The sequence below is a fragment of the Ranitomeya variabilis genome, chromosome 1 (genome assembly GCF_051348905.1).
Source record: "Ranitomeya variabilis isolate aRanVar5 chromosome 1, aRanVar5.hap1, whole genome shotgun sequence".
Lineage (NCBI taxonomy): Eukaryota > Metazoa > Chordata > Amphibia > Anura > Dendrobatidae > Ranitomeya > Ranitomeya variabilis.
This window is the reverse complement of record NC_135232.1, coordinates 294,126,150-294,153,243: the sequence shown is the minus strand read 5'-3', so window position 1 is coordinate 294,153,243 and position 27,094 is coordinate 294,126,150. Positions and strand designations below refer to the sequence as shown.

The 27,094-nt window shown below is 43.8% G+C and overlaps 1 protein-coding gene across 2 annotated transcripts in view; it reads left to right on the top strand.

The window, feature by feature from the left end:
* Positions 1 to 27,094, top strand: part of SEZ6L (seizure related 6 homolog like) — a 926,161-nt gene that overhangs the window by 764,808 nt on the left and 134,259 nt on the right. For both annotated transcript variants that reach the window (XM_077295464.1, XM_077295454.1), the window contains one exon: positions 17,363 to 17,517. In XM_077295464.1, coding sequence (XP_077151579.1) covers positions 17,363 to 17,517 — 155 coding nt within the window. The remainder of the gene's footprint in view (positions 1 to 17,362; positions 17,518 to 27,094) is intronic.

The window sequence follows — 27,094 nt, the reverse complement described above, 5'->3', positions numbered from 1 at the left end:
ACCACCAGGGCGACCTGGATGAGCACTATGAAATGCACGAACCAAATCAGGAGCATGAACATCGGATGCTGTCACCCAAGAATTATCCTCCTGGCCATAACCTTTCCACTTAACCAGATACTGAAGTTTCCGTCTGGAAACACGGGAGTCCAAGATCTTTTCCACCACATACTCCAATTCACCCTCAACCAACACAGGAGCAGGTGGATCAGCAGAAGGAACAACCGGTACCTCATACCTCCGCAATAATGACCGATGGAAAACATTATGGATATTAAAAGATGCTGGGAGGTCCAAACGAAAGGACACAGGATTAAGAACCTCCAGAATCCTATAAGGGCCGATAAACCGAGGCTTAAACTTAGGAGACGAGACCTTCATAGGAACAAATCGAGAAGACAGCCACACCAGGTCCCCAACACAAAGACGAGGACCAATACGCCGATGACGATTAGTGAACTGTTGAGTCTTCTCCTGGGACAACTTCAGATTGTCCACAACCTGTCCCCAAATCTGATGCATCCTATCAACCACAGCATCCACTCCAGGACAATCCGAAGACTCCAATTGACCGGACGAAAACCGAGGGTGAAACCCTGAATTACAAAAAAATGGAGAAACCAAAGTGGCAGAACTAGCCCGATTGTTAAGGGCAAACTCTGCCAATGGCAAAAAGTCAAGCCAATCATCCTGATCAGCGGACACAAAACACCTCAAGTAAGTCTCCAAGGTCTGATTAGTACGCTCAGTCTGGCCATTAGTCTGAGGATGGAATGCAGACGAAAAAGACAAATCGATACCCATCCTGGCACAGAACGTCCGCCAAAATCTAGACACAAACTGAGTACCCCTGTCAGACACTATATTCTCAGGAATACCATGCAAACGCACCACATTCTGAAAAAATAGAGGAACCAACTCAGAGGAGGAGGGCAATTTGGGTAAAGGTACCAAATGAACCATCTTGGAAAAACGGTCACAAATCACCCAGATGACAGACATCCTACGAGAAACCGGAAGGTCAGAAATAAAGTCCATAGAGATGTGCGTCCAAGGCCTCTTAGGAATAGGCAAGGGCAACAACAACCCACTGGCCCTAGAACAGCAGGGCTTGGCCCGAGCACAAACATCACAGGACTGCACAAACATGCGCACATCTCGAGACAAAGAAGGCCACCAGAAGGACCTAGACACCAAATCCCTGGTGCCAAAAATTCCAGGGTGACCTGTCAACGCGGAAGAATGAACCTCCGAGATAACTCTACTGGTCCAATCATCAGGGACAAACAGTCTACCAGGCGGACAGCGATCAGGCCTATCCCCCTGAAACTCCTGCAAAGAACGCCGCAGGTCTGGGGAGACAGCTGACAATATCACCCCATCCTTCAGGATGCCGGTAGGTTCGGAATCGCCAGGCGAGTCAGGCTCAAAACTCCTAGAGAGGGCATCCGCCTTCACATTCTTGGACCCAGGCAGATATGACACCACAAAGTTAAATCGGGAGAAAAACAACGACCAGCGCGCCTGTCTAGGATTCAGACGCCTGGCCGACTCAAGATAAATTAGATTCTTGTGGTCAGTGAGGACCACCACCTGGTGTCTAGCACCCTCAAGCCAATGACGCCACTCCTCAAACGCCCACTTCATGGCCAGAAGTTCCCGATTTCCCACATCATAATTTCGCTCAGCAGGCGAAAACTTTCGGGAGAAAAACGCACATGGTCTCATTACTGAGCAGTCAGGATCTTTCTGCGACAAAACTGCACCTGCTCCGATCTCCGAAGCATCCACCTCAACCTGGAACGGAAGTAACACATCAGGTTGGCGCAACACAGGAGCGGAAGAAAAGCGGCGCTTAAGCTCCTGAAAGGCCTCCACAGCCGCAGAGGACCAATTAGCAACATCAGCACCCTTTTTGGTCAAATCAGTCAAAGGTTTAGCAATGGCAGAAAAACCCGCTATAAATCGGCGATAGAAATTAGCAAAACCCAAGAACTTTTGCAGACTCTTCAAAGAAGTAGGTTGCATCCAATCACAAATAGCCTGGACCTTGACAGGGTCCATCTCCATAGATGAAGGGGAAAAAATATATCCCAAAAAGGAAATTCTCTGAACTCCAAAACTACACTTTGAGCCCTTTACAAAAAGAGAATTAGCTCGCAAAACCTGAAAAACTCTCCTGACCTGTTGAACGTGAGATTCCCAGTCCTCCGAAAAAACAAGAATATCATCCAAATACACAATCATAAACTTATCCAGATATTCACGGAAAATATCGTGCATAAAGGACTGAAAAACGGAAGGGGCATTTGCGAGACCGAAAGGCATTACCAAATACTCAAAATGGCCTTCAGGCGTATTAAATGCGGTCTTCCACTCATCCCCCTGCTTAATCCGCACCAAATTATACGCACCACGTAGATCGATCTTAGTGAACCACTTAGCCCCCTTTATACGAGCAAACAGATCAGTCAGTAAAGGTAACGGGTACTGGTATTTAACTGTAATCTTATTCAAAAGTCGATAGTCGATACAAGGTCTCAATGAACCATCCTTTTTACCTACAAAGAAAAATCCTGCCCCTAGTGGAGACAACGAGGGGCGAATATGACCCTTTTCCAAGGATTCTCTGATATACTCCCGCATAGCAGTATGTTCAGGTACAGACAAATTAAACAAGCGACCCTTAGGAAACTTACTACCGGGGATCAATTCAATAGCGCAGTCACACTCTCTGTGGGGAGGGAGAGAATCAACTTTAGGCTCTTGAAAGACATCATAAAAATCTGACAGAAATGCTGGGATCTCAGAGGGAGTAGATGAAGAAATAGGAACCAAAGGTGCATCCCCATGAATACCCCGACATCCCCAGCTCAACACAGACATAGATTTCCAGTCCAAGACGGGATTATGAATCTGTAACCATGGTAATCCAAGCACTAAGACATCATGTAGGTTATATAATACAAGGAAACGAATAATCTCCTGATGGTCTGGGGTAAGACGCATAGTCACTTGTGTCCAATATTGTGGTTTATTGCTAGCCAAAGGTGTAGAATCAATACCCTTCAGGGGAATAGAAACTTCCAACGGCTCCAAATCAAACCCACAACGCTTGGCAAAGGACCAATCCATGAGACTCAGAGCGGCGCCAGAATCCACATAAGCATTCACAGTCACAGATGATAAGGTACAAATCAATGTCACGGACAAAAGAAATTTTGACTGCAAGGTACCTGTAGAAAAAGATTTATCAACCTTTTTATCAACCTTATTTATACGTTTAGAGCATGCTGATATAACATGAGCTGGATCTCCACAGTAGAAGCACAATCCATTTTTGCGCCTGTAATTTTGACGTTCGCCTCTAGACAAAACACGATCGCATTGCATATGCTCCAATGCCTTTTCAGAGGTCACCGCCAAATGGTGCACAGGTCTTTGCTCAGAAGACACCGCCATATGGTGCACAGGTTTTTGCTCAGAAGATACCGCCATATGGTGCACAGATTCTTCCTCAGAAGACCCCGCCATATGGTGCACAGATTTGCGCTCCCGCAAACGCCGATCAATCTGGATAGCCAATTTCATGGCATCATTCAGACCTGTAGGCACAGGGAACCCCACCATGACATCCTTCACGGCATCAGAGAGACCTTCTCTGAAATTAGCTGCTAAAGCGCACTCATTCCATTTAGTAAGCACCGACCATTTACGGAATTTCTGGCAGTATATCTCAGCTTCATCTTGCCCTTGGGAAAGAGCTATCAAGGCTTTCTCAGCCAAAATCTCCAAATTAGGTTCTTCATAAAGCAACCCCAAAGCCTGAAAAAACGCATCTACATTTAACAACGCAGGATCCCCTGGCGATAATGCAAATGCCCAACTTTGTGGGTCGCCGCGCAGTAGAGAGATAACAATTTTAACTTGTTGAGTCTGATCACCAGCAGAGTGAGATCTCAGAGACAAAAACAATTTGCAATTTTCTCTGAAACTCAAAAACCGGGATCTGTCTCCGGTAAAGTATTCAGGCAGAGGAATCTTAGGTTCAGACATTGGAGCACGTATAACAAAATCTTGTAGGTTCTGTACTTTTGTCGCAAGGTTATTCAAACCCGCAACTAAACTCTGTGGATCCATGTTTCAAATGGGTGTAACCCAAGCATTCAGAGGTTAAGAGGAGAGGAGAAAAAAAAAGGCTGAAGACTGCAGTTTAAGCAAGGAATACAAATGATCAAACTAAGGTGCACTTTCAAACACAGAAAAAAAAAAACCTCTTCTTCTCCTTCCTACTTTAGTGCATATTTTAACACATAGATTTTTTACTGGCCGGCCAAACTGTTATGGTTACCCCAATGACCATGGGAAAAAATACAAAACGGACTAGCTCTCGGGTGATGGAAACTAAGGTCGACCGTGACCTGAACCTGACCCAACACTTACAGTAGCCGGGGGATGTACCTACGATGCCCTAGACACCACGCGCCAGCCGGAGATCTAACTACCCCTATAAGAGGAATATACAGGCCTGCCTTACCTCCAGTGAGGAACCCCAAAAGATGATAGTAGGCCCCCACAGATATTGACGGTGAGTTCAGAGGAAATGACATACGTAGGATGAACAGCAGATTTAGCACAGTGAGGTCCGCTTACTAGATAGCAGAAGGACAGGAAAGAGTTACTTCACGGTCGACCTAAAAATCACTATTCAAAAACACCATCCAGAAATTACTTTAAACTCCAGTGACAACTCATGCCACTGGAGTAGTAATTTTCTGTCCACAAGAGCTTCCAGCACTGAAGAGTCACATTGCAGATAGCTGGACAAAAATAGCAAAACAAGAAACAAAATTCAACTTAGCTGAACTGGAACTTGAGGCAGGTGAATGCAACAGAATGCTACTAGCACATTGTTGGCCGGCATGTGACTAACAGCCAAGCAGCCTTAAATAGGAAACTCCCCAAGAGGGTGGCGACAGGTAATCAGAGATGGAGGAAGGCACATAAGAGACACTACCATAACAGACCACCGGGGGAGCCCACAAACCGAATTCACAACAGAGGTGGAGACAGAGGGGGAGAACACGAGGTAGAGGACAAAGACGCAGATGTCAGAATCACAATACGCATCTGGGTGCCCCTATGGGACCAACAGGGGATATGCGGCCACAGACGGGGTCTCACACAAATACCTCAGTGATTACAACGGGCGAACCGTCACTAGGGACGCCAGTATCTATACCCTCATCCCATTCATCCTCCTCTTCTGCCTCTTTTTTGGAGCAGAGGACCCCACTTGGATACCCACTGAGAAACAGAATGACCTAAATCCTGTGGGGTCGGGACAAATTATTAATCTCAGTAATTATAAATTGTCGTACGACGAATACAGTGTATTACTCAAGGGCCTTAATTTTGTACCCACAACTAGATATGATGCATTTGGTTGGGTTAAGGACGTGAACCTTTTTGCACGTAAACTCAAATGGCACAAGTTTTATCTTCAGAAAGACAGGGAAAGATGTGAGAGTATGGGGATTCCGGTTGAGGATCTTGAGGCCGTTGATATCTTGACTGAACTGCTGAGTGACAGTGAACACAATGTTGGTCTGGGTCCTTTTACGTCGCTTAAACGGAAGAGCACTAGAGCACCCCCGGCTGGGGGGTTGGACTCTGTGGATATCTTTCTGAAAGTGGTAGAGGAGGAATTGTTGAGGATTAACCCCAAAGATAGGGGGTGGGATCCACCACCTAACCTCACCGTATCAGAGTCACGGGCCCTAACGGAATTAGAAAAGAATAAAGAGATTGTCATCAAGCCCTCCGATAAGGGGGGCAACATGGTCTTGATGAATCATGACCAATATATGACTATGTGCCAGCTGATATTAGATGACAGAAAGACGTATGAAATTCTCAAGAGAGATCCAACCTTGCTCTACATTGATATCCTCATAGATATTTTAGCCAAAGGTCTAGACCTTGGATTACTAACCAAGGATGAGTTTGATTTTCTCTCCCCGTCTTTCCCCCTGGTGCCTGCCTTTTACTGTCTCCCTAAAATACATAAGGGAGTTGCTCCGTTGAAAGGACGCCCTATCGTGTCTGGTGTTGATTCCCTGGGTCAAAATGTGGGGATTTATGTTGATCGGATTCTTCGTCCATTTGTAACCTCACTACCCTCGTACTTGAGGGATACTATGGATTTACTTACTAAACTTGAGGACATGGACATTGGGACAGACACCTACCTTGCGTCCATTGACGTAGAAGCATTATACAGCAATATTCCACATGAGGCAGGCATCAGGGGGGTGGAATATTTTCTGAGAACCCGAGCCAATCAATGTACCCCGCATAACAAATTTGTTGTTGAACTCATGATGTACATCCTAAATCACAATTACTTCCTGTTTTTTGGGAGGACCTACCACCAGCTCAGGGGAACTGCGATGGGGAGTCCTTGTGCCCCATCGTATGCTAATCTTTTCCTGGGCTGGTGGGAGGAGACTACTATCCTGGTGGAGGAGGCCTGGTGGTTCCCTAAGATTTTATTTTGGTCGAGATTCATCGACGATGTGTTTATGCTATGGACTGGCACTGTGGATGAATTTAACCACTTTATCCTGTGTATTAATGATAATGAAATCAATATGAGGTTTACTTCAGAGATACATGAGGAGTCCATCAACTTTCTTGACCTTAATATTCAGAAAAATCACAAGGGAGGGATCTCTACCAGGACCTTCAGGAAACCAACGTCCACTAATGGTCTCCTTAGATGGGATAGTTTTCATCCAGGCACATTGCGCAAGGGTATCCCTAAAGGTCAATTCCTACGTATCAGGAGAAATTGTTCTGACAATCAAGAGTTCACTACACAGGCTCATGATCTCAAATGTAGGTTTAGGCAGAGGGGTTACCCGGGAGTGGTTTTGGATGGGGCATGGAGAAATGCAGCTGGTTGTACCCGTCATGATCTACTTCACCCATCACCTAAAACAGATATATGTGAGGTCCCGAGAATTATCGGCATCTCGGTGATATAAAACATAAGCGGGACACACCAGTGGCAAAGCATGTCAGATTGACCCATTCCAATGATAGTAGAGCTATTTCTTTCTGTGTCCTTGAAGTGGTGCGACGTAACCCACGGGGCGGAAATTTGGACAAATTACTTTTACAAAAAGAATGTCAATGGATTTTCAGGCTGCGAACCCTTGTACCGGATGGTCTAAATGAACAGCAAAATTATTGCTGTTTTTTGTAAGTCAGTAGTCCATTATCACTAGCCAGACCTTTTAACTTGGGATATTTGCCCGGTTCTTTTCATTATTTATCTGGTGTTTTTCATCATGTTGTATGTTTATTTGTACACATTGATTTGTTGCGGGTTATAGGTCCTCCATGTTTCGCTCATAAAAGATGTTGCCATGAAGAGCTAATGCTCCCATTCATATGTGCTAGCATGTTATACTTATGTATAGATATATTTACTGTATCTTACCCTGTATTTTACTGCCTTGACTGCCAGGTTATGTGGTATGCGCTACCGCTAATGGCAATGCGGTTTTGGTTGTATGCCTTTATTTTTTAATATCTGAGCTTTTTACCGTTCTTACCAATTTCCATGTGTGCGCACCATATAGGTGCATTTGTTTACGGCGCAAATACTCTACACTGTGGCAGCCCTTCATCATCGGGGTATGCTACTATACATACTAGTCTTTTATTGCCTGCGCTCTGGTGTTGTCTGACATCATCAGCCCTCGTTGCTGGGCGCATGCGCCGTATTCAGCAGCAGCCGCTGGCTACACCTCTCCTTCTGAGCCGCTAGAGCATGCTAGGTTTCTTACCTTTGTATGGGGGCGTTCCTGGACTCCACTGGCATGGCGGCTATTGGAGCTTAGCATTGCGCTCCCGGGATTTGTGTCTGTAGAAATCAGGCAACGGTATAGCACATCGTTAAACAGGAAGTGTCTGGATATGAGCGCGTATATGAAGGAGGCACCTCTAGGTAATCACCGCAGCCCTATTTGTTTTCAATCATCTATACTGCCATATTTTCATCTAGTCTCTCCTGATGAACCCAACCATGTGGGGGAAACGCGTCGAGAGTAGTGGTGAGGTATTTCTTGCTTCTAAGTCATCAATGTGAGCCATGATATCTGGACGATTTGCAGTCTTCAACAGATGAGTATAACATCATCTTGAATTAATGCATCTATTTGACTTTATCCTATGAGTTTCTGCAAATAATTTGTTCCAGTTATATGTGGTGTAATTTTATTATCTATGTGGTATATACATTGGTATTGGTCAGCTTGAGTAGGTTTGTTTTTTAGATTGGCGTCTTCAGCTTTGTACTTTTTTGGTGCCCTCTACTATACAAGGTTCTCCGTTTATATATACCCCCCCATCAAATGTGTTATATATATGTACAATGATCTCTATCCTTGGGTCTTACAGCACACTGGAGGGGAGGGCCTGAGACGTTATGTAAGAGGCACCACACATATGTATATATATTTACAAGTTATTTACAGCCATCTGGCGTTCTGTTTCTCACTCTATCCCTTGTAGGGATGAGCCAGGAGACTAGGGTAAGTCATCGCACGAGCGGGGGCGCCATTCTCGATTTCTTTAAGGGTGCCAACCCCCGCATCTAGGTAGTTGTATCTCTAGGGCCAACTCTTAGCCTATAGGGATACTTCATTTATATCTGTACACCCTTATAGTTTATGTGTGTGCATCACATGTGTGAAGACATCCTCAAACCTTGTTATATATCTTATATTTGTAAAGGTCTATTTGGGGATTTTTACCCCTTCCCTTGTACTCTAGCTGACCTATGAGGTAGGGCGTTATCTATTTATTCTTGTGTCTGGGTTATTCAATAAAGTATTGTAGTTTTATGGGGGTTTTCTATTGGTAAACTTGTTTGTTTTCCCTCTATTTAAGTAAACATGCGGTCAAAGGAGCTCTCCATGCAGGTGAAACAAGCCATCTTTAAGCTGCGAAAACAGAAAAAAACCCATCCGAGAAATTGCTACAATATTAGGAGTGGCAAAATCTACAGTTTGGTACATCCTGAGAAAGAAAGAAAGCACTGGTGAACTCATCAATGCAAAAAGACCTGGGCGTCCACGGAAGACAACAGTGGTGGAGGATAGAAGAATAATCTCCATGGTGAAGAGAAACCCCTTCACAACAGCCAACCAAGTGACCAACACTCTCCAGGAGGTCGGCGTATCAATATCCAAATCTACCATAAAGAGAAGACTGCATGAAAGTAACTACAGAGGGTTCACTGCACGGTGCAAGCCACTCATAAGCATCAAGAATAAAAAGTCTAGACTGGACTTTGCTAAAAAACATCTAAAAAAGCCAGCACAGTTCTGGAAGAACATTCTTTGGACAGATGAAACCAAGATCAACCTCTACCAGAATGATGGAAAGAGAAAAGTATGGCGAAGGCGTGGTACAGCTCATGATCCAAAGCATATCACATCATCTGTAAAACACGGCGGAGGCAGTGTGATGGCTTGGGCATGCATGGCTGCCAGTGGCACTGGGTCACTAGTGTTTATTGATGATGTGACACAGGACAGAAGCAGCCGAATGAATTCTGAGGTATTCAGAGACATACTGTGTGCTCAGATCCAGCCAAATGCAGCCAAACTGATTGGTCGTCGTTTCATACTACAGATGGGCAATGACCCAAAACATAAAGCCAAAGCAACCCAGGAGTTTATTAAAGCAAAGAAGTGGAATATTCTTGAATGGCCAAGTCAGTCACCTGATCTCAACCAAATTGAGCATGCATTTCACTTGTTAAAGACTAAACTTCAGACAGAAAGGCCCACAAACACACAGCAACTGAAAAACCACCGCAGTGAAGGCCTGGCAGAGCATAAAAAAGGAGAAACACAGCGTCTGGTGATGTCCATGAGTTCAAGACTTCAGGCAGTCATTGCCAAGAAAGGGTTTTCAACCAAGTACTAGAAATGAACATTTTATTTAAAATTATTGAATCTGTCCAATTACTTTTGGTCCTTTTAAAAACAGGGTGGCATGTTGTGAATTTGGTTTCTGGGCTCCCCCGGTGGTTACTGGTGGTACTGAACTTGTGTGCTTCATCTCCTCTGTTCACCTGTTTCCATCAGGATGTGGGAGTTTCTATTTAGCCTTGCTCCTCAGTCATTTCTATGCCGGCCAACAATGTTACCAGAAGCCTTTCTGTTGCATGTTCCTGCTCCTAGACTACTATCAGCTAAGTTGGACTTGTAGTCCTAAGATTGTTTTGCATTTTTGTTCCAGTTCTCTGTTTTTGAATATTTCTGAGGCTGGAAGCTCTTGTGAGCTGAAATTGCCACTCTGGTGTCATGAGTTGATATTAGAGTCTTAAAGTAATTTCAGGATGGTGTTTTGAAAGGGTTTTCAGCTGACTGTGAAGTTTCCTTTTCTGTCTTCCTACTATTTAGTAAGCGGACCTCAATTTGCTAAACCTATCTTCATACTTCGTATGTCATTTTCCTCTAAAATCACCGACAATATATGTGGGGGCTACTGTCTGCCTTTTGGGGAAAATTTCTCTAGAGGTAAGCCAGGTCTGTATTTTCCTCTGCTAGGGTCAGTCAGTCCTCCGGCTGGCGCTGGGCGTCTAGGGATAAAACGTAGGCACGCTACCCGGCCACTGTTAGTTGTGCGGTAGGTTTAGCTCACAGTCAGCTCGAGTTCCCATCTTCCAAGAGCTAGTCCTTTTGTATGCTTTACTACGGTCTCTTGCCATTGAGAACCATGACAGTTTGGCCGGCCAAGAGTTAAAATAATTGGCAGAAGAAAGCAGAGAAAAGAAGTCTGCAGAGAATTTTTTTTTTTTTTTCTGAGTTTGCTCATTAGTTGATTCACTTGCATCTCTGCTTACTGCAGCCTTCGTCTCTCTCTCCTTCTAATCCTTGAATGGTTCTGATTTCACCTGATTAATATGGATCCTCAGAGTTTAGCTATTGGTTTGGATAATCTCGCTATGAAGGTTCAAAGTTTACAGGATTTTGTAATTCATGCTCCTATATCTGAACCTAGAATTCCTTTACCTGAATTTTTCTCCGGGGATAGATCTCGCTTCCAGAATTTCAAACATAATTGTAAATTATTTTTGTCTCTGAGATCTCGCTCCGCTGGAGATCCTGCACAGCAGGTCAGGATTGTAATTTCCTTGCTCCGGGGCGACCCTCAGGATTGGGCATTTGCTTTGGCACCAGGGGATCCTGCGTTGCTCAATGTGGATGCGTTTTTCCTGGCTTTGGGGTTGCTTTATGAGGAACCTCATTTAGAGATTCAGGCTGAAAAAGCCTTGATGGCCCTGTCTCAAGGGCAAGATGAGGTTGAAATATACTGCCAAAAATTTCGTAAGTGGTCTGTGCTTACTCAGTGGAATGAGTGCGCCCTGGCGGCGAATTTCAGAGAGGGTCTCTCTGATGCCATTGAAGATGTTATGGTGGGGTTCCCTGTGCCTACAGGTCTGAATGAGTCCATGACAATGGCTATTCAGATTGATCGGCGTTTGCGGGAGCGCAAACCTGTGCACCATTTGGCGGTGTCTACTGAGAAGGCGCCAGAGATTATGCAATGTGATAGAATTCTGTCCAGAAGCGAACGACAGAATTTTAGGAGAAAAAATGGGTTATGCTTCTATTGTGGTGATTCAACTCATGTTATATCAGCATGCTCTAAACGTACTAAGAAGGTTGATAAGTCTGTTTCAATTGGCACTTTACAGTCTAAGTTTATTCTGTCTGTGACCCTGATTTGCTCTTTATCGTCTATTACCGCGGACGCCTATGTCGACTCTGGCGCCGCTTTGAGTCTTATGGATTGGTCCTTTGCCAAACGCTGTGGGTTTAATTTAGAGCCTCTGGAAGTTCCCATACCTCTGAAGGGTATTGACTCCACGCCATTGGCTAGTAATAAACCACAATACTGGACACAAGTAACTTTGCGTATTAATCCGGATCACCAGGAGATTATTCGCTTCCTTGTGTTGTATAATCTACATGATGTGTTGGGGCTTGGATTGCCATGGCTGCAATCTCATAACTCAGTCCTCGACTGGAAAGCAATGTCTGTGTTAAGCTGGGGATGTCAGGGGACTCATGGGGACGTACCTTTGGTTTCCATTTCGTCATCTATTCCCTCTGAGATTCCGGAATTTTTATCTGATTATCGTGACGTTTTTGAGGAGCCTAAACTTGGTTCACTACCTCCGCACAGAGATTGCGATTGTACTATAGATCTGATTCCGGGCAGTAAGTTTCCAAAGGGTCGTTTATTTAATCTATCTGTGCCTGAACATGCTGCTATGCGGGAATATATTAAGGAGTCCTTGGAAAAGGGACATATTCGTCCTTCGTCATCTCCCTTAGGAGCCGTTTTTTTCTTTGTATCTAAAAAAGATGGCTCTTTGAGGCCGTGTATTGATTATCGGCTTTTGAATAAAATCACGGTTAAATATCAGTATCCTTTGCCACTGCTTACTGATTTGTTTGCTCGAATAAAGGGGGCCAAGTGGTTCTCTAAGATTGATCTTCGTGGGGCGTATAATTTAGTGTGAATTAAGCAGGGGGATGAGTGGAAAACCGCATTTAATACGCCTGAGGGCCATTTTGAGTATTTAGTAATGCCTTTTGGTCTTTCAAATGCCCCTTCAGTCTTTCAGTCTTTTATGCATGACATTTTCCGTGAATATTTGGATAAATTTATGATTGTGTATCTGGATGATATTTTGATTTTTTCGGATGACTGGGACTCTCATGTCCAACAGGTCAGGAGGGTTTTTCAGGTTTTGCGCTCTAATTCCTTGTGTGTAAAGGGTTCTAAGTGTGTTTTTGGGGTTCAAAAGATTTCGTTTTTGGGGTACATTTTTTCCCCCTCTTCCATTGAGATGGACCCTGTCAAGGTTCAGGCTATTTGTGATTGGACGCAACCCTCTTCTCTTAAGAGCCTTCAGAAGTTTTTGGGCTTTGCTAATTTTTATCGTCGATTTATAACTGGTTTTTCTGATGTTGCTAAGCCGTTGACTGATTTGACTAAGAAGGGTGCTGATGTTGCTGATTGGTCCCCTGCTGCTGTGGAGGCCTTTCGGGAGCTTAAGCGCCGCTTTTCTTCCGCCCCTGTATTGCGTCAGCCTGATGTTACTCTTCCTTTTCAGGTTGAGGTCGACGCTTCAGAAATCGGAGCTGGGGCGGTTTTGTCGCAGAAAAGTTTCGACTGCTCCGTGATGAGACCTTGCGCGTTCTTTTCTCGTAAATTTTTGCCCGCTGAGCGAAATTATGATATTGGTAATCGGGAGCTCTTGGCTATGAAGTGGGCTTTTGAGGAGTGGCGTCATTGGCTTGAGGGGGCTAGACATCAGGTGGTGGTATTGACCGACCACAAGAATTTGATTTATCTTGAGTCTGCCAGGCGCCTGAATCCTAGACAGGCGCGCTGGTCGTTATTTTTCTCTCGGTTTAATTTTGTGGTTTCTTACCTACCGGGTTCTAAAAATGTGAAGGCGGATGCCCTTTCTAGGAGTTTTGAGCCTGATTCCCCTGGTAATTCTGAACCTACAGGTATCCTTAAGGATGGAGTGATATTATCTGCTGTTTCCCCAGACTTGCGACGGGTCTTGCAGGAGTTTCAGGCGGATAGACCTGATCGTTGCCCGCCTGGTAGACTGTTTGTTCCGGATGATTGGACCAGTAGAGTCATCTCGGAGGTCCATTCTTCTGCGTTGGCTGGTCATCCTGGAATCTTTGGTACCAGGGATTTGGTGGCTAGGTCCTTCTGGTGGCCTTCCCTGTCGCGAGATGTGCGAGGTTTTGTGCAGTCTTGTGATGTTTGTGCTCGGGCCAAGCCTTGTTGTTCTCGGGCTAGTGGATTGTTGTTATCTTTGCCTATTCCGAAGAGGCCTTGGACTCACATCTCCATGGATTTTATTTCTGATCTCCCTGTTTCTCAGAAGATGTCTGTCATCTGGGTGGTGTGTGACCGTTTCTCTTAGATGGTCCATTTGGTCCCCTTGCCTAAATTGCCTTCCTCATCCAAACTGGTTCCTCTGTTTTTTCAAAATGTGGTTCGCTTGCATGGTATTCCGGAGAATATCGTTTCTGACAGGGGAACCCAATTCGTGTCTAGATTTTGGCGAGCGTTCTGTGCTAGGATGGGCATTGATTTGTCTTTTTCGTCTGCTTTCCATCCTCAGACTAATGGCCAGACCGAGCGAACTAATCAGACCTTGGAGACTTATTTGAGGTGTTTTGTGTCTGCGGATCAGGATGATTGGGTTGCCTTTTTGCCCTTGGCGGAGTTTGCCCTCAATAACCGGGCTAGTTCTGCCACCTTGGTTTCTCCTTTCTTCTGTAATTCGGGGTTTCATCCTCGTTTCTCTTCCGGTCAGGTGGAGTCTTCGGATTGTCCTGGAGTGGATGCTGTGGTGGAGAGGTTGCATCAGATTTGGGGGCATGTGGTGGACAATTTGAAGTTGTCCCAGGAGAAGACTCAGCAGTTTGCCAACCGCCGTCGTCGTGCTGGTCCTCGTCTTTGTGTTGGGGACTTGGTGTGGTTGTCTTCTCGTTTTGTCCCTATGAAGGTTTCTTCTCCTAAGTTTAAGCCTCGGTTCATCGGCCCGTACAAGATATTGGAGATTCTTAACCCTGTGTCCTTTCGTTTGGACCTCCCTGCATCTTTTTCTATTCATAATGTCTTCCATCGGTCATTGTTGCGCAGGTATGAGGTACCGGTTGTGCCTTCCGTTGAGCCTCCTGCTCCGGTGTTGGTTGAGGGTGAGTTGGAGTACGTTGTTGAGAAGATCTTGGACTCCCGTGTTTCCAGACGGAGACTTCAGTATTTGGTCAAGTGGAAGGGCTACGGTCAGGAGGATAATTCTTGGGTGACAGCCTCTGATGTTCATGCCTCCGATTTGGTCCGTGCCTTTCATAGGGCTCATCCTGATCGCCCTGGTGGTTCTGGTGGGGGTTCGGTGCCCCCTCCTTGAGGGGGGGGTACTGTTGTGAATTTGGTTTCTGGGCTCCCCCGGTGGTTACTGGTGGTACTGAACTTGTGTGCTTCATCTCCTCTGTTCACCTGTTTCCATCAGGATGTGGGAGTTTTTATTTAGCCTTGCTCCTCAGTCATTTCTATGCCGGCCAACAATGTTACCAGAAGCCTTTCTGTTGCATGTTCCTGCTCCTAGACTACTATCAGCTAAGTTGGACTTGTAGTCCTAAGATTGTTTTGCATTTTTGTTCCAGTTCTCTGTTTTTGAATATTTCTGAGGCTGGAAGCTCTTGTGAGCTGAAATTGCCACTCTAGTGTCATGAGTTGATATTAGAGTCTTAAAGTAATTTCAGGATGGTGTTTTGAAAGGGTTTTCAGCTGACTGTGAAGTTTCCTTTTCTGTCTTCCTACTATTTAGTAAGCGGACCTCAATTTGCTAAACCTATCTTCATACTTCGTATGTCATTTTCCTCTAAAATCACCGACAATATATGTGGGGGCTACTGTCTGCCTTTTGGGGAAAATTTCTCTAGAGGTAAGCCAGGTCTGTATTTTCCTCTGCTAGGGTCAGTCAGTCCTCCGGCTGGCGCTGGGCGTCTAGGGATAAAACGTAGGCACGCTACCCGGCCACTGTTAGTTGTGCGGTAGGTTTAGCTCACAGTCAGCTCGAGTTCCCATCTTCCAAGAGCTAGTCCTTTTGTATGCTTTACTACGGTCTCTTGCCATTGAGAACCATGACAGTGGCACATGTTAAGGAGCTGAAACTCTTAAACCCTTCATCCGATTTTAATGTGGATACCCTCAAATGAAAGCTGAAAGTCTGAACTTCAACTGCATCTGAATTGTTTTGTTTAAAATTCATTGTGGTATTGTCTATAACCAAAACTAGAAAAATGTTGTCTCTGTCCAAATATATATGGACCTAACTGTATTTGCTTTGCTGCAGAAGCCAGCGCTGCTTATGGTCAGAACTCAATACAAAAAGTGCACATGCACATATTAATTTCTAACTGTATATCAAAATGAGACATTTAGCAAACACCCCATACATTTAGGAGGCCGTAATGGCACAGCAAATATAAAAAATGTATAGTGGGATTAATGTGGTCTTGCTTCCAACACGTTTAGGAGGCCATAACGGCACAGCGAATATAAAAATCGTAGAGTACGACTGCCCCATTATGAGAATGTCGTGACGTGGCGGGGTGGCTCAAAGAATTGATCAATTGTTTGCTAAATGTCTCATTTTGATATACAGTTAGAAATTAATATGTGCATGTGCACTTTATGTATTGTGTTCTGACCACAAGCAGCGCAGGCTTCTCCCCTTTTATTTTTTAAAAACTACACTAAGGAGCCCAGTAAGTGACATATCGCTGTAATCAGGGTCTCTCTACCTACATTATGCTGCTCTCAGATTAGTTAAAAAAAACTGGTGACAGATTTCATTTAAGGTAAATCAATGTAGCCATAAAAAGCATTTATTCAGTGCTTCTTTTTACACCCACAAACATTGGGGGTGAATTGCAAGCTAAAGCCACCAATGATCGCTCATCAGTGGGCACAGATTCATTTATGTTACTAAGAACTAGTGGATATATCAGAAACAGGAAAACTATGAGAAAAACTTGTGCCCCCTGCGGACTTTTTAGCTGTCTTGTTTACCCAAAAAGAGGTTAAGTTGTCCTGGCATGTATGTAAGTAGACCATATGTCCACTGTTCAAAATGTGGTGCTAGAACCTCAGGAAAAGTCATGCCCCATGGGGCCTTCAATAACTTTATCTAGCCCTGCTGCCATTTCAGAGCCCATTTTAATTGTATTAATCTCTTCATATCTTGCTTGCTGAAATTTACTTTATTACAATATTTTATATTCTAACTTTCCTCCCGTCATAATAAAAAAATTCTCACAAAACTGTTGTATTGCATCACCTAGCTTCTTTATAAATAATTTAACAGCCATTCCCTGGGATTTTATATTTTTTATAGTTTTTTTTTAAATCTGTATAACGTTTACATCATAATTTTACCATTTTCTTGTTTTTTTGTTGATTTTGTTAATATTATTCATGTCATTACCTCCACGCTCCCCGCGTGTTACTCCCACATGTGGTCAAGCAAGCGCTAAATGTGTCATGTACAAGAAATAAGCCTTTGTATGATACCTCAATACAGAATGCATTTCTTTTATTCATATTATACTCGTCCCCATGTGCAGATGGATATTTAGAATAGTATTGAGTAAAGTCAGCTTTAAGTCATTGGCTCAAATATGCACTAAAAGACCCAAAAGGCTAATGTTTTCATTTTAAATCCTTTTAGATTGGCAGTGTACAGCAACGGGAAGATTCTCTTTGATTCCGCAAAAACAGAAACTGTGCCGTTTGAAGGTCTGATTAGTGAAGGGTCTTGCATTAGGATTGAATTCTCTACAGATGAGTCCAAAACAGCCCCTGGGTTCAATATTCGCTTTGAAGGTAAATTAAATTTTATGTATCGGCTGTATGTAAGAAGTGTTATTTATCTCATCAACATGCTGATTTTCTCTCTTGGAACATTTTCATTTTACCTACTAAACAGATTACTTAATAATCGGTTGATAGCCACCCAAAAGTTCTCGAATCCGTGGCAAGCATATAGATATTGGTTCATTACAAGTAACTCCACAGAGAGAAAATGAAAAGCGCCTTTGACATATTTTCCTTCCTATTTAAAGAGATTTACATTACATTTATCCATCTTTAAGCTGCTAAAATAGTCTCACAGGTGACTATAGCTTATGATTTTAATATGATTTTGCTGATAACCGTGTGGCACCGCCATGTCTAACCATGAATGTATTCTCAGAGCTGACATTGAAATGCATTGTCATCACCCATGAAGATCAGAAGGAAGTATGGGTGTTAATGGAAAACTCTGTATAAAGGAATGTGTATGTGTCCTTTTCAGGGGGGTTTACCCTAAAAAAGCGCTCAATAAAGGTAAAAAAAAAAAAAAAGAATCAACATAAGCAATTCAATGTAAAAAAGACTTGCTGTGTATATTTTCAGTCTTTAAAACTTCTTTTAACTGCTTCAGGTATCCAGGGATGTGAAGTGGTTAAAACAAGTAACTTGGCCATTCTTCAGGTGGTGCCTGACTGGAAGTCGTTCACTAATTTATATATAGAATTAAAAAAAAAAAAAGCAGCCGTAGAAGAGAGTGAAAAAAGGCAAAAATATGTCATTTTCCTGAAGGGTCTTCCTGTAGCAAAACTCATAGCTGGCATCTAGAAGATGCCATGTACATATAGATTTCTTCTGTCCCTCTTTAGCTTCACTTTGGTTTATTGGATTGCGGTCAATAGTGATGAGCAAGCTTGCTCGCCAATGCTCGATCAAGCATAGGGATGATCAGGTACACTCATTACTCGATAGAGTATCACAGGTGCTTGAGTCCACGCCCTGCATGTTTTGTGACTGTTAGGCCACTATCAGTAATACTAGCATTCTAGATGCAGCATATTTTTACTGCATTCAAGGCACTGCTTGGAAAGTACAAATTACGGTAAGTGGATGAGATTAATAAAAAAATCTCATGCCCACTGTGCTTCTTTTTTATGTAAACTCACCTGCGGTGCGGGTTTCAAGGCTGCAGCATGAAAATGACTCTTAAGGCCCCGTCACACATAGCGATTTACCAACGATCACGACCAGCGATACGACCTGGCCGTGATCGTTGGTAAGTCGCTGTGTGGTCGCTGGGGAGCTGTCACACAGACAGCTCTCCAGCGACCAACGATCAGGGGAACGACTTCGGCATAGTTGAAACTGTCTTCAACGATGCCGAAGTCCCCCTGCAGCACCCGGGTAACCAAGGTAAACATCGGGTTACTAAGCGCAGGGCCGCGCTTAGTAACCCAATGTTTACCCTGGTTACCAAAAAAAACAAACAGTACATACTCACCATCTGATGTCCGTCAGGTCCCTTGCCGTCTGCTTCCTGCTCTGACTGAGTGCCGCCATACAGTGAGAGCAGAGCGCAGCGGTGACGTCACTGCTGTGCTGTGCTCACTGTACGGCGGCACTCAGTCAGAGCAGGAAGCAGACGGCAAGGGACCTGACGGACATCAGATGGTAAGTATGTACTGTTTGTTTTTCTTTACATTTACGCTGGTAACCAGGGTAAACATCGGGTTACTAAGCGCAGCCCTGCGCTTAGTAACCCGATGTTTACCCTGGTTACCAGTGAAGACATCGCTGGATCGGTGTCACACACACCGATTCAGCGATGTCAGCGGGACCTCAACGACCAAAAAACGGTCCAGGCCATTCCGACACGACCAGCGATCTCGCAGCAGGGGCCTGATCGCTGGTACGTGTCACACATAGCGAGATCGCTACTGAGGTCGCTGTTGCGTCACAAAACTTGTGACTCAGCAGCGATCTCGCTAGCGATCTCGCTATGTGTGACGGGGCCTTTAGACTTGCATTAGATGCGGTAAATCCGCAGTTAAAAAAAGCACAAGGATTGTAAATGTGTTTGCACAGGTATATTTAGCTTGGTTTTAATAAATAAATAATTTTAAAAATGACTTGCGGTCCCCCCCTGTTTTTGATAACCAGCCAAGGTAAAGCAGACAGCTGTGGGCTTATATTATCAGGCTGGGAAGGTCCCTGGTTATTGGGCCTCTTCTAGTCTAAAAATACAAGCCTGCAAGCTCCCAATAATTGTTGCATCACATGAGATACTCCAATTCTGGCACTTTGCCGTGTTCTTTGCATTTGACCTGGTGCGGTGGCAATCAGGGTAATGGTAGCTGACTAGCTGGGGTTGATGACAGCTGTGATTTATCAAAAATCACAGCTGCCATCAACCCCTGGGGTTAGGAATGGAGAGGTGTCTATATGACAACCCCAGTACTAACTCGGTAATAAAAAAATAAAAACACACACACAGGAAAAAACACTTTATTTCAATAAATACTCCCCCACACTATCCCCCATTCATCAATTTATTTAAAAAAAATCCCAAGCAGGTCCGAAGCAATCCAGCGAATCTGAAGTAGTCTAGAAAATGATGCCTAAAAGACAGAAATAAAGTCAGTAACATTCTCTCGTTCACCAATTTATTACCCAAAATGTTTCCATGCAGGTTCGATGTTGTCCACGTTCCCTGATGTCTCAAGCATCTGTGAGTAGCAGTAAAGTTCCCGCTTTCACTGGTGTTGGCTAGTGACATCAACACTCATCATCGTCGCCGGGTCTTGCTGAGCATAGCGAGACTCGGTGGCTCTAATGAGCACCTGTGAATAGCGGTCACTTTACTACTTTTCACAGTTGCCAGAGACATAGGGGAACATGGACTATATTAGACTGTATTAGATCTGTGTGACAACATTTTGGGTACTAAATTTGTGAACAAGGGAGTGTCTGTTATCTTTATTTCTGTTTTCATGTCTTCCAGGTATCCTTTCCTGGACTACTTTGAATTTGTTGTATTTCTTCGGACCTACAAGGGATTTTTTTTTTATAAATTAATGAACGAGGGGGAGTGTGGGGGGGAGTCTTTATTCAAATGAAGTGTATTTTCTGTGTAGGTATTTTTATGTTTTATTACCGGGTTAGTAATGGGGGAGTCATCAACATGAGCCACAGCTATCATCAACCTCAAGTACCATTACCCTGGTTGCCACCAGTCCAGGGCAATTAGGAAGAGCCAGGCAGCGCACCAGATTTGGCCCATCTAATGTGAGGTCCCAATTCTGAGATAGCTGCAGGCTTGTATTTTAGGCTGGGAAGGGCCCAATAAGCAGGCACCTTCCCAACCTGATAATATAAGTCCAAAGCTGTCTGATTTACCTTGGCTGGTTTTCAAAAATAGGGGGGAACCTCATGTAGTTTTTTCATTTATTTATTAAATTAATCCATATACAGTAAACTACACACAAAGCACTAATTATATATCTCACAGATATTTTATCTATCTACTCCATATCTATTTACCCCATGTTTATCTATCTACCTCATATCCATGTATCTATTTATCTATCTATTTCTTTGCACATCTAATAATATACCAAAGAGAGACAAAAACGCATATGTCAAAAATGCTTATAACAATGCAAGGAAAAACGCAAATAAGCTGAGACGCGGGATTCATGCGGAAATTCAGCTGCATGAAAGCCTGAACAAACATGATTGTGGGAAAATACTATTAGACAGCCAATAAACATGAGGAGATTGCCTACCATACACGGTAATGCAATAGCCATCTTGGCTACTGGCATTACTGAGATTGGTGGGCCGCATCGCGTCATCGCGGGGTTTTATGTAAGGCCTGGTGACTAGCTGCTTGGCAGCAGTTCAGGGAGACTTGACCTAGGATGGAGAGCTTAGATTAGAGCAGGCATATAGGTAGTATTTTATGGCTATTGCAGTACTTGTATACCGCTAATGCACCATTAAAACAAAAGTCCTTTTTGAGGGCTAAATACTGTCCTTTATCTAGTAAAGCTGCAGTTATCTGCATTCAGTGTAGAGATGGCTGGTGGGGGAGGGATAGTTTTGGATTAGAGGCTTATGGGCAGGGTTTATTGCCTCACAGTCCTTCTTCAAGTATACTGCTACTGCAACCTAAAATCAAGTCCTAACAAATTTTAATTTTCCCTACTAATAATGAAAAGTTTGCAGGCATATATTGTATACTGTACCTAATTTAAAATGTGCAAGGCTTGCAGTAGGCGACAAGGAAGTAGACTGTGCCTGTTGCAGAAGATCAACAAACATGTTTATCCTTAACCCCTTCCCGACATTTGACGTACTATCCCGTCGAGGTGGGGTGGGCCCGTATGACCGCCGACGGGATAGTACGTCATCACCGATCAGCGGCGCTCACGGGGGGAGCGCGGCCGATCGCGGCCGGGTGTCAGCTGCATATCGCAGCTGACATCCGGCACTATGTGCCAGGAGCGGTCACGGACCGCCCCCGGCACATTAACCCCCGGCACACCGCAATCAAACATGATCGCGGTGTACTGGTGGTATAGGGAAGCATCGCGCAGGGAGGGGGCTCCCTGCGGGCTTCCCTGAGACCCCCGGAGCAACGCGATGTGATCGCGTTGCTCTGAGGGTCTCCTACCTCCCTCCTCGCCGCAGGTCCCGGATCCAAGATGGCCGCGGCATCCGGGTCCTGCAGGGAGGGAGGTGGCTTACCGAGTGTCTGCTCAGAGCAGACACTTGGTAAGTCTGCAGCCCTGCACAGCAGATCGCAGATCTGGCAGAGTGCTGTGCACACTGCCAGATCAATGATCTGTGATGTCCCCCCCTGGGACAAAGTAAAAAAGTAAAAAAAAATTCCCCACATGTGTGTAAAAAAAAAATTAAAAAAATATCCTAAATAAAGAAAAAAAAATATATATATATATTATTCCCATAAATACATTTCTTTAGCTAAATAAAATAAAAAAAACAATAAAAGTACACATATTTAGTATCGCCGCGTCCGTAACGACCCAACCTATAAAACTGCCCCTCTAGTTAACCCCTTCAGTAAACACCGTAAGAAAAAAAAAAAAAAAAAAAAAAACGAGGCAAAAACAACGCTTTATTATCATACCGCCAAACAAAAAGTGGAATAACACGCGATCAAAAAGACTGATATAAATAACCATGGTACCGCTGAAAATGTCATCTTGTCCCGCAAAAAACGAGCCGCCATACAGCATCATCAGCAAAAAAATAAAAAAGTTATAGTCCTGAGAATAAAGCAATACCAAAATAATTATTTTTTCTATAAAATAGTTTTTATCGTATAAAAGCGCCAAAACATAAAAAAAATGATATAAATGAGATATCGCTGTAATCGTACTGACCCGACGAATAAAACTGCTTTATCAATTTTACCAAACGCGGAACGGTATAAACGCCTCCCCCAAAAGAAATTCATGAATAGCTGGTTTTTGATCACTCTGCCTCACAAAAATCGGAATAAAAAGCGATCAAAAAATGTCACGTGTCCGAAAATGTTACCAGTAAAAACGTCAACTCGTCCCGCAAAAAACAAGATCTCACATGACTCTGTGGACTCAAATATGGAAAAATTACAGCTCTCAAAATGTGGTAATGCAAAAAATATTTTTTGCAATGAAAAGCGTCTTTCAGTGTGTGACAGCTGCCAATCATAAAAATCCGCTAAATAACCTGCTATAAAAGTAAATCAAACCCCCCTTCATCACCCCCTTAGTTAGGGAAAAATAAAAAAATTAAAAAATGTATTTATTTCCATTTTCCCATTAGGGTTAGGGTTAGGGCTAGAGTTAGGACTAGAGTTAGGGCTAGGGTTAGGGCTAGGGTTAGGGCTAGGGTTAGGGCTAGGGTTAGGGTTAGGGCTAGGGTTGGGGCTAGGGTTAGGGCTAGGGTTAGGGCTAGGGTTGGGGCTAGGGTTAGGGCTATGGTTAGGGTTGGGGCTAGGGTTGGGGCTAGGGTTAGGGCTAGGGTTAGGGCTAGTGTTACGGCTAGTGTTAGGGCTAGTGATAGGGCTAGGGTTATTGCTAGGGTTAGGGTTAGGGCTAGGGTTGGGGCTACAGTTAGGGTTGGGGCTACAGTTAGGGTTGGGGCTAAAGATAGGGTTAGGGTTTGGATTACATTTACGGTTGGGAATAGGGTTGGGTGTGTCTGGGTTAGAGGAGTGGTTAGGGTTACTGTTGGGATTAGGGTAAGGGGTGTGTTTGGATTAGGGTTTCAGTTATAATTGGGGGGTTTCCACTGTTTAGGCACATCAGGGGCTCTCCAAACGGGACATGGCATCCGATCTGAATTCCAGCCAATTCTGCGTTGAAAAAGGAAAACAGTGCTCCTTCCCTTCAGAGCTCTCCCGTGTGCCCAAACAGGGGTTTACCCCAACATATGGGGTATCCGCGTACTCAGGACAAATTGGACATCATCTTTTGGGGTCCAATTTATCCTGCTACCCTTGGGAAAATACAAAACTGGGGGCTAAAAAATAAGTTTTGTGGGAAAAAAAAGTTAATTTTTTTATTTTCACGGCTCTGCGTTGTAAACTGTAGTGAAACACTTGGGGGTTCAAAGTTCTCACAACACATCTAGATAAGTAACTTGGGGGGTCTAGTTTCCAATATGGGGTCACTTGTGGGGGGTTTGTACTGTTTGGGTACATCAGCGGCTCTGCAAATGCAACGTGACGCCTGCAGACCAATCCATTTAAGTCTGCATTCCAAATGGCGCTCCTTCCCTTCCGAGCTCTGTCATGCGCCCAAACAGTGATTCCCCCCCACATATGGGGTATCAGCGTACTCAGGACAAATTGAACAACAACTTTTGGGGTCCAATTTATCCTGATACCCTTGTGAAAATACAAAACTGGGGGCTAAAAAATCATTTTTGTGAAAAAAAAAAATAAATTTTATTTTCACGGCTCTGCGTTATAAACTGTAGTGAAACACTTGGGGGTTCAAAGTTCTCACAACACATCTAGATAAGTTCCTTGGGGGGTCTAGTTTCCAATATGGGGTCACTTGTGGGGGGTTTGTACTGTTTGGGTACATCAGGGGCTCTGCAAATGCAACGTGACGCCTGCAGACCAATCCATTTAAGTCTGCATTCCAAATGGCGCTCCTTCCCTTCCGAGCTCTGTCATGCGCCCAAACAGTGGTTCCCCCCCACATATGGGGTATCAGCGTACTCAGGACAAATTGGACAACAATGTTTGGGGTCCAATTTATCCTGATACCCTTGTGAAAATACAAAACTGGGGGCTAAAAATCATTTTTGTGAAAAAAAAAAGAATTTTTATTTTCACGGCTCTGCGTTATAAACTGTAGTGAAACACTTGGGGGTTCAAAGCTATCAAAACACATCTAAATAAGTTCCTTAGGGGGTCTACTTTCCAAAATGGTGTCACTTGTGGGGGTTTTTAATGTTTAGGCACATCAGGGGCTCTCCAAACGCAACATGGCATCCCATCTTAATTCCAGTCAATTTTGCATTGAAAAGTAAAATAGCGCTCCTTCCCTTCCGAGCTCTGCTATGCACCCAAACAGTGGTTTACCCCCACATATGGGGTATCGTCGTACTCAGGACAAATTGCACAACAACTTTTGTGGTCTAATTTCTTCTCTTACCCTTGGGGAAATAAAAAAATGGGGGCGAAAAGATCATTTTTGTGAAAAAATATGATTTTTTATTTTTACGGCTCTGCATTATAAACTTCTGTGAAGCACTTGTTGGGTCAAAGTGCTCAACACACATCTAGATAAGTTCCTTAAGGGGTCTACTTTCCAAAATGGTGTCACTTGTGGGGGGTTTCAATGTTTAGGCACATCAGGGGCTCTCCAAACGCAACATGGCGTCCCATCTCAATTCCAGTCAATTTTGCATTGAAAAGTCAAATGGCGCTCCTTCCCTTCCGAGCTCTGCCCTGCGCCCAAACAATGGTTTACACCCACATATGGGGTATCAGCGTACTCAGGACAAATTGCACAACAATTTTTGGGGTCCAATTTCTTCTCTTACCCTTGGGAAAATAAAAAATTGGGGGCGAAAAGATCATTTTTGTGAAAAAATATGATTTTTTATTTTTACGGCTCTGCATTATAAACTTCTGTGAAGCACTTGTTGGGTCAAAGTGCTCACCACACATCTAGATAAGATCCTTAGGGGGTCTACTTTCCAAAATGGTGTCACTTGTGGGGGTTTCAATGTTTAGGCACATCAGGGGCTCTCCAAATGCAACATGGCGTCCCATCTCAATTCCAGTCAATTTTGCATTGAAAAGTCAAATGGCGCTCCTTTCCTTCCGAGCTCTGCCATGCGCCCAAACAGTGGTTTACCCCCACATTTGGGGTATCAGCGTACTCAGGACAAATTGTACAACAAATTTTGGGGTCTATTTTCTCCTGTTACCCTTGGTAAAATAAAACAAATTGGAGCTGAAATAAATTTTGTGTGAAAAAAAGTTAAATGTTTATTTTTATTTAAACATTCCAAAAATTCCTGTGAAACACCTGAAGGGTTAATAAACTTCTTGAAAGTGGTTTTGAGTACCTTGAGGGGTGCAGTTTTTAGAATTGTGTCACACTTGGGTATTTTCTATCATATAGACCCCTCAAAATGACTTCAAATGAGATGTGGTCCCTAAAAAAAATTGGTGTTGTAAAAATGAGAAATTGCTGGTCAACTTTTAACCCTTATAACTCCGTCACAAAAAAAAATTTTGGTTCCAAAATTGTGCTGATGTAAAGTAGACATGTGGGAAATGTTACTTATTAAGTATTTTGCGTGACATATGTCTATGATTTAAGGGCATAAAAATTCAAAGTTGGAAAATTGCGAAATTTTCAAAATTTTCGCCAAATATTCGTTTTTTTCACAAATAAATGCAAGTTATATCGAAGAAATTTTACCACTATCATGAAGTACAATATGTCTCGAGAAAACAATGTCAGAATCGCCAAGATCTGTTGAAGCGTTCCAGAGTTATAACCTCATAAAGGGACAGTGGTCAGAATTGTAAAAATTGGCCCGGTCATTAACGTGCAAACCACCCTTGGGGGTGAACGGGTTAAAGACCTAGCTTATTGTCCCACTTTGCAGGGGGTCGCAGGTCACCTCTCTAAAGGTACCATCACACTCAGCGACGCTGCAGCGATATAGACAACGAGCCAATCGCTGCAGCGTCTCTGTTTAGGTCGCTGTAGAGATGTCAAATACAGCAGCTCCAGAACGATGCAGGAGCGATCCTGTGACGTAGCGGTGACTCACATATCGTTCTCACAGGTCGTTAGCTCCATGTTTAACATTGCTGATATTGTTGCTTTTGCTGTCAAACACGACGATACACGCCGATCTGACGACCAAATAAAGTTCTGGACTTCTAGCTCCGACCAGCGATATCACAGCAGGATTCTGATCGCTGCTGCATGTCAAACACAACGAGATCGCTAACCAGGACGCTGCAACGTCACGGATCGTTGTCGTTCTCGTTGTAAAGTTGCTGAGTGTGAAGGTACCTTAAAGCCAGAACAGTGCAATCAGGTGGTTGGTTGGATTGGCAGAC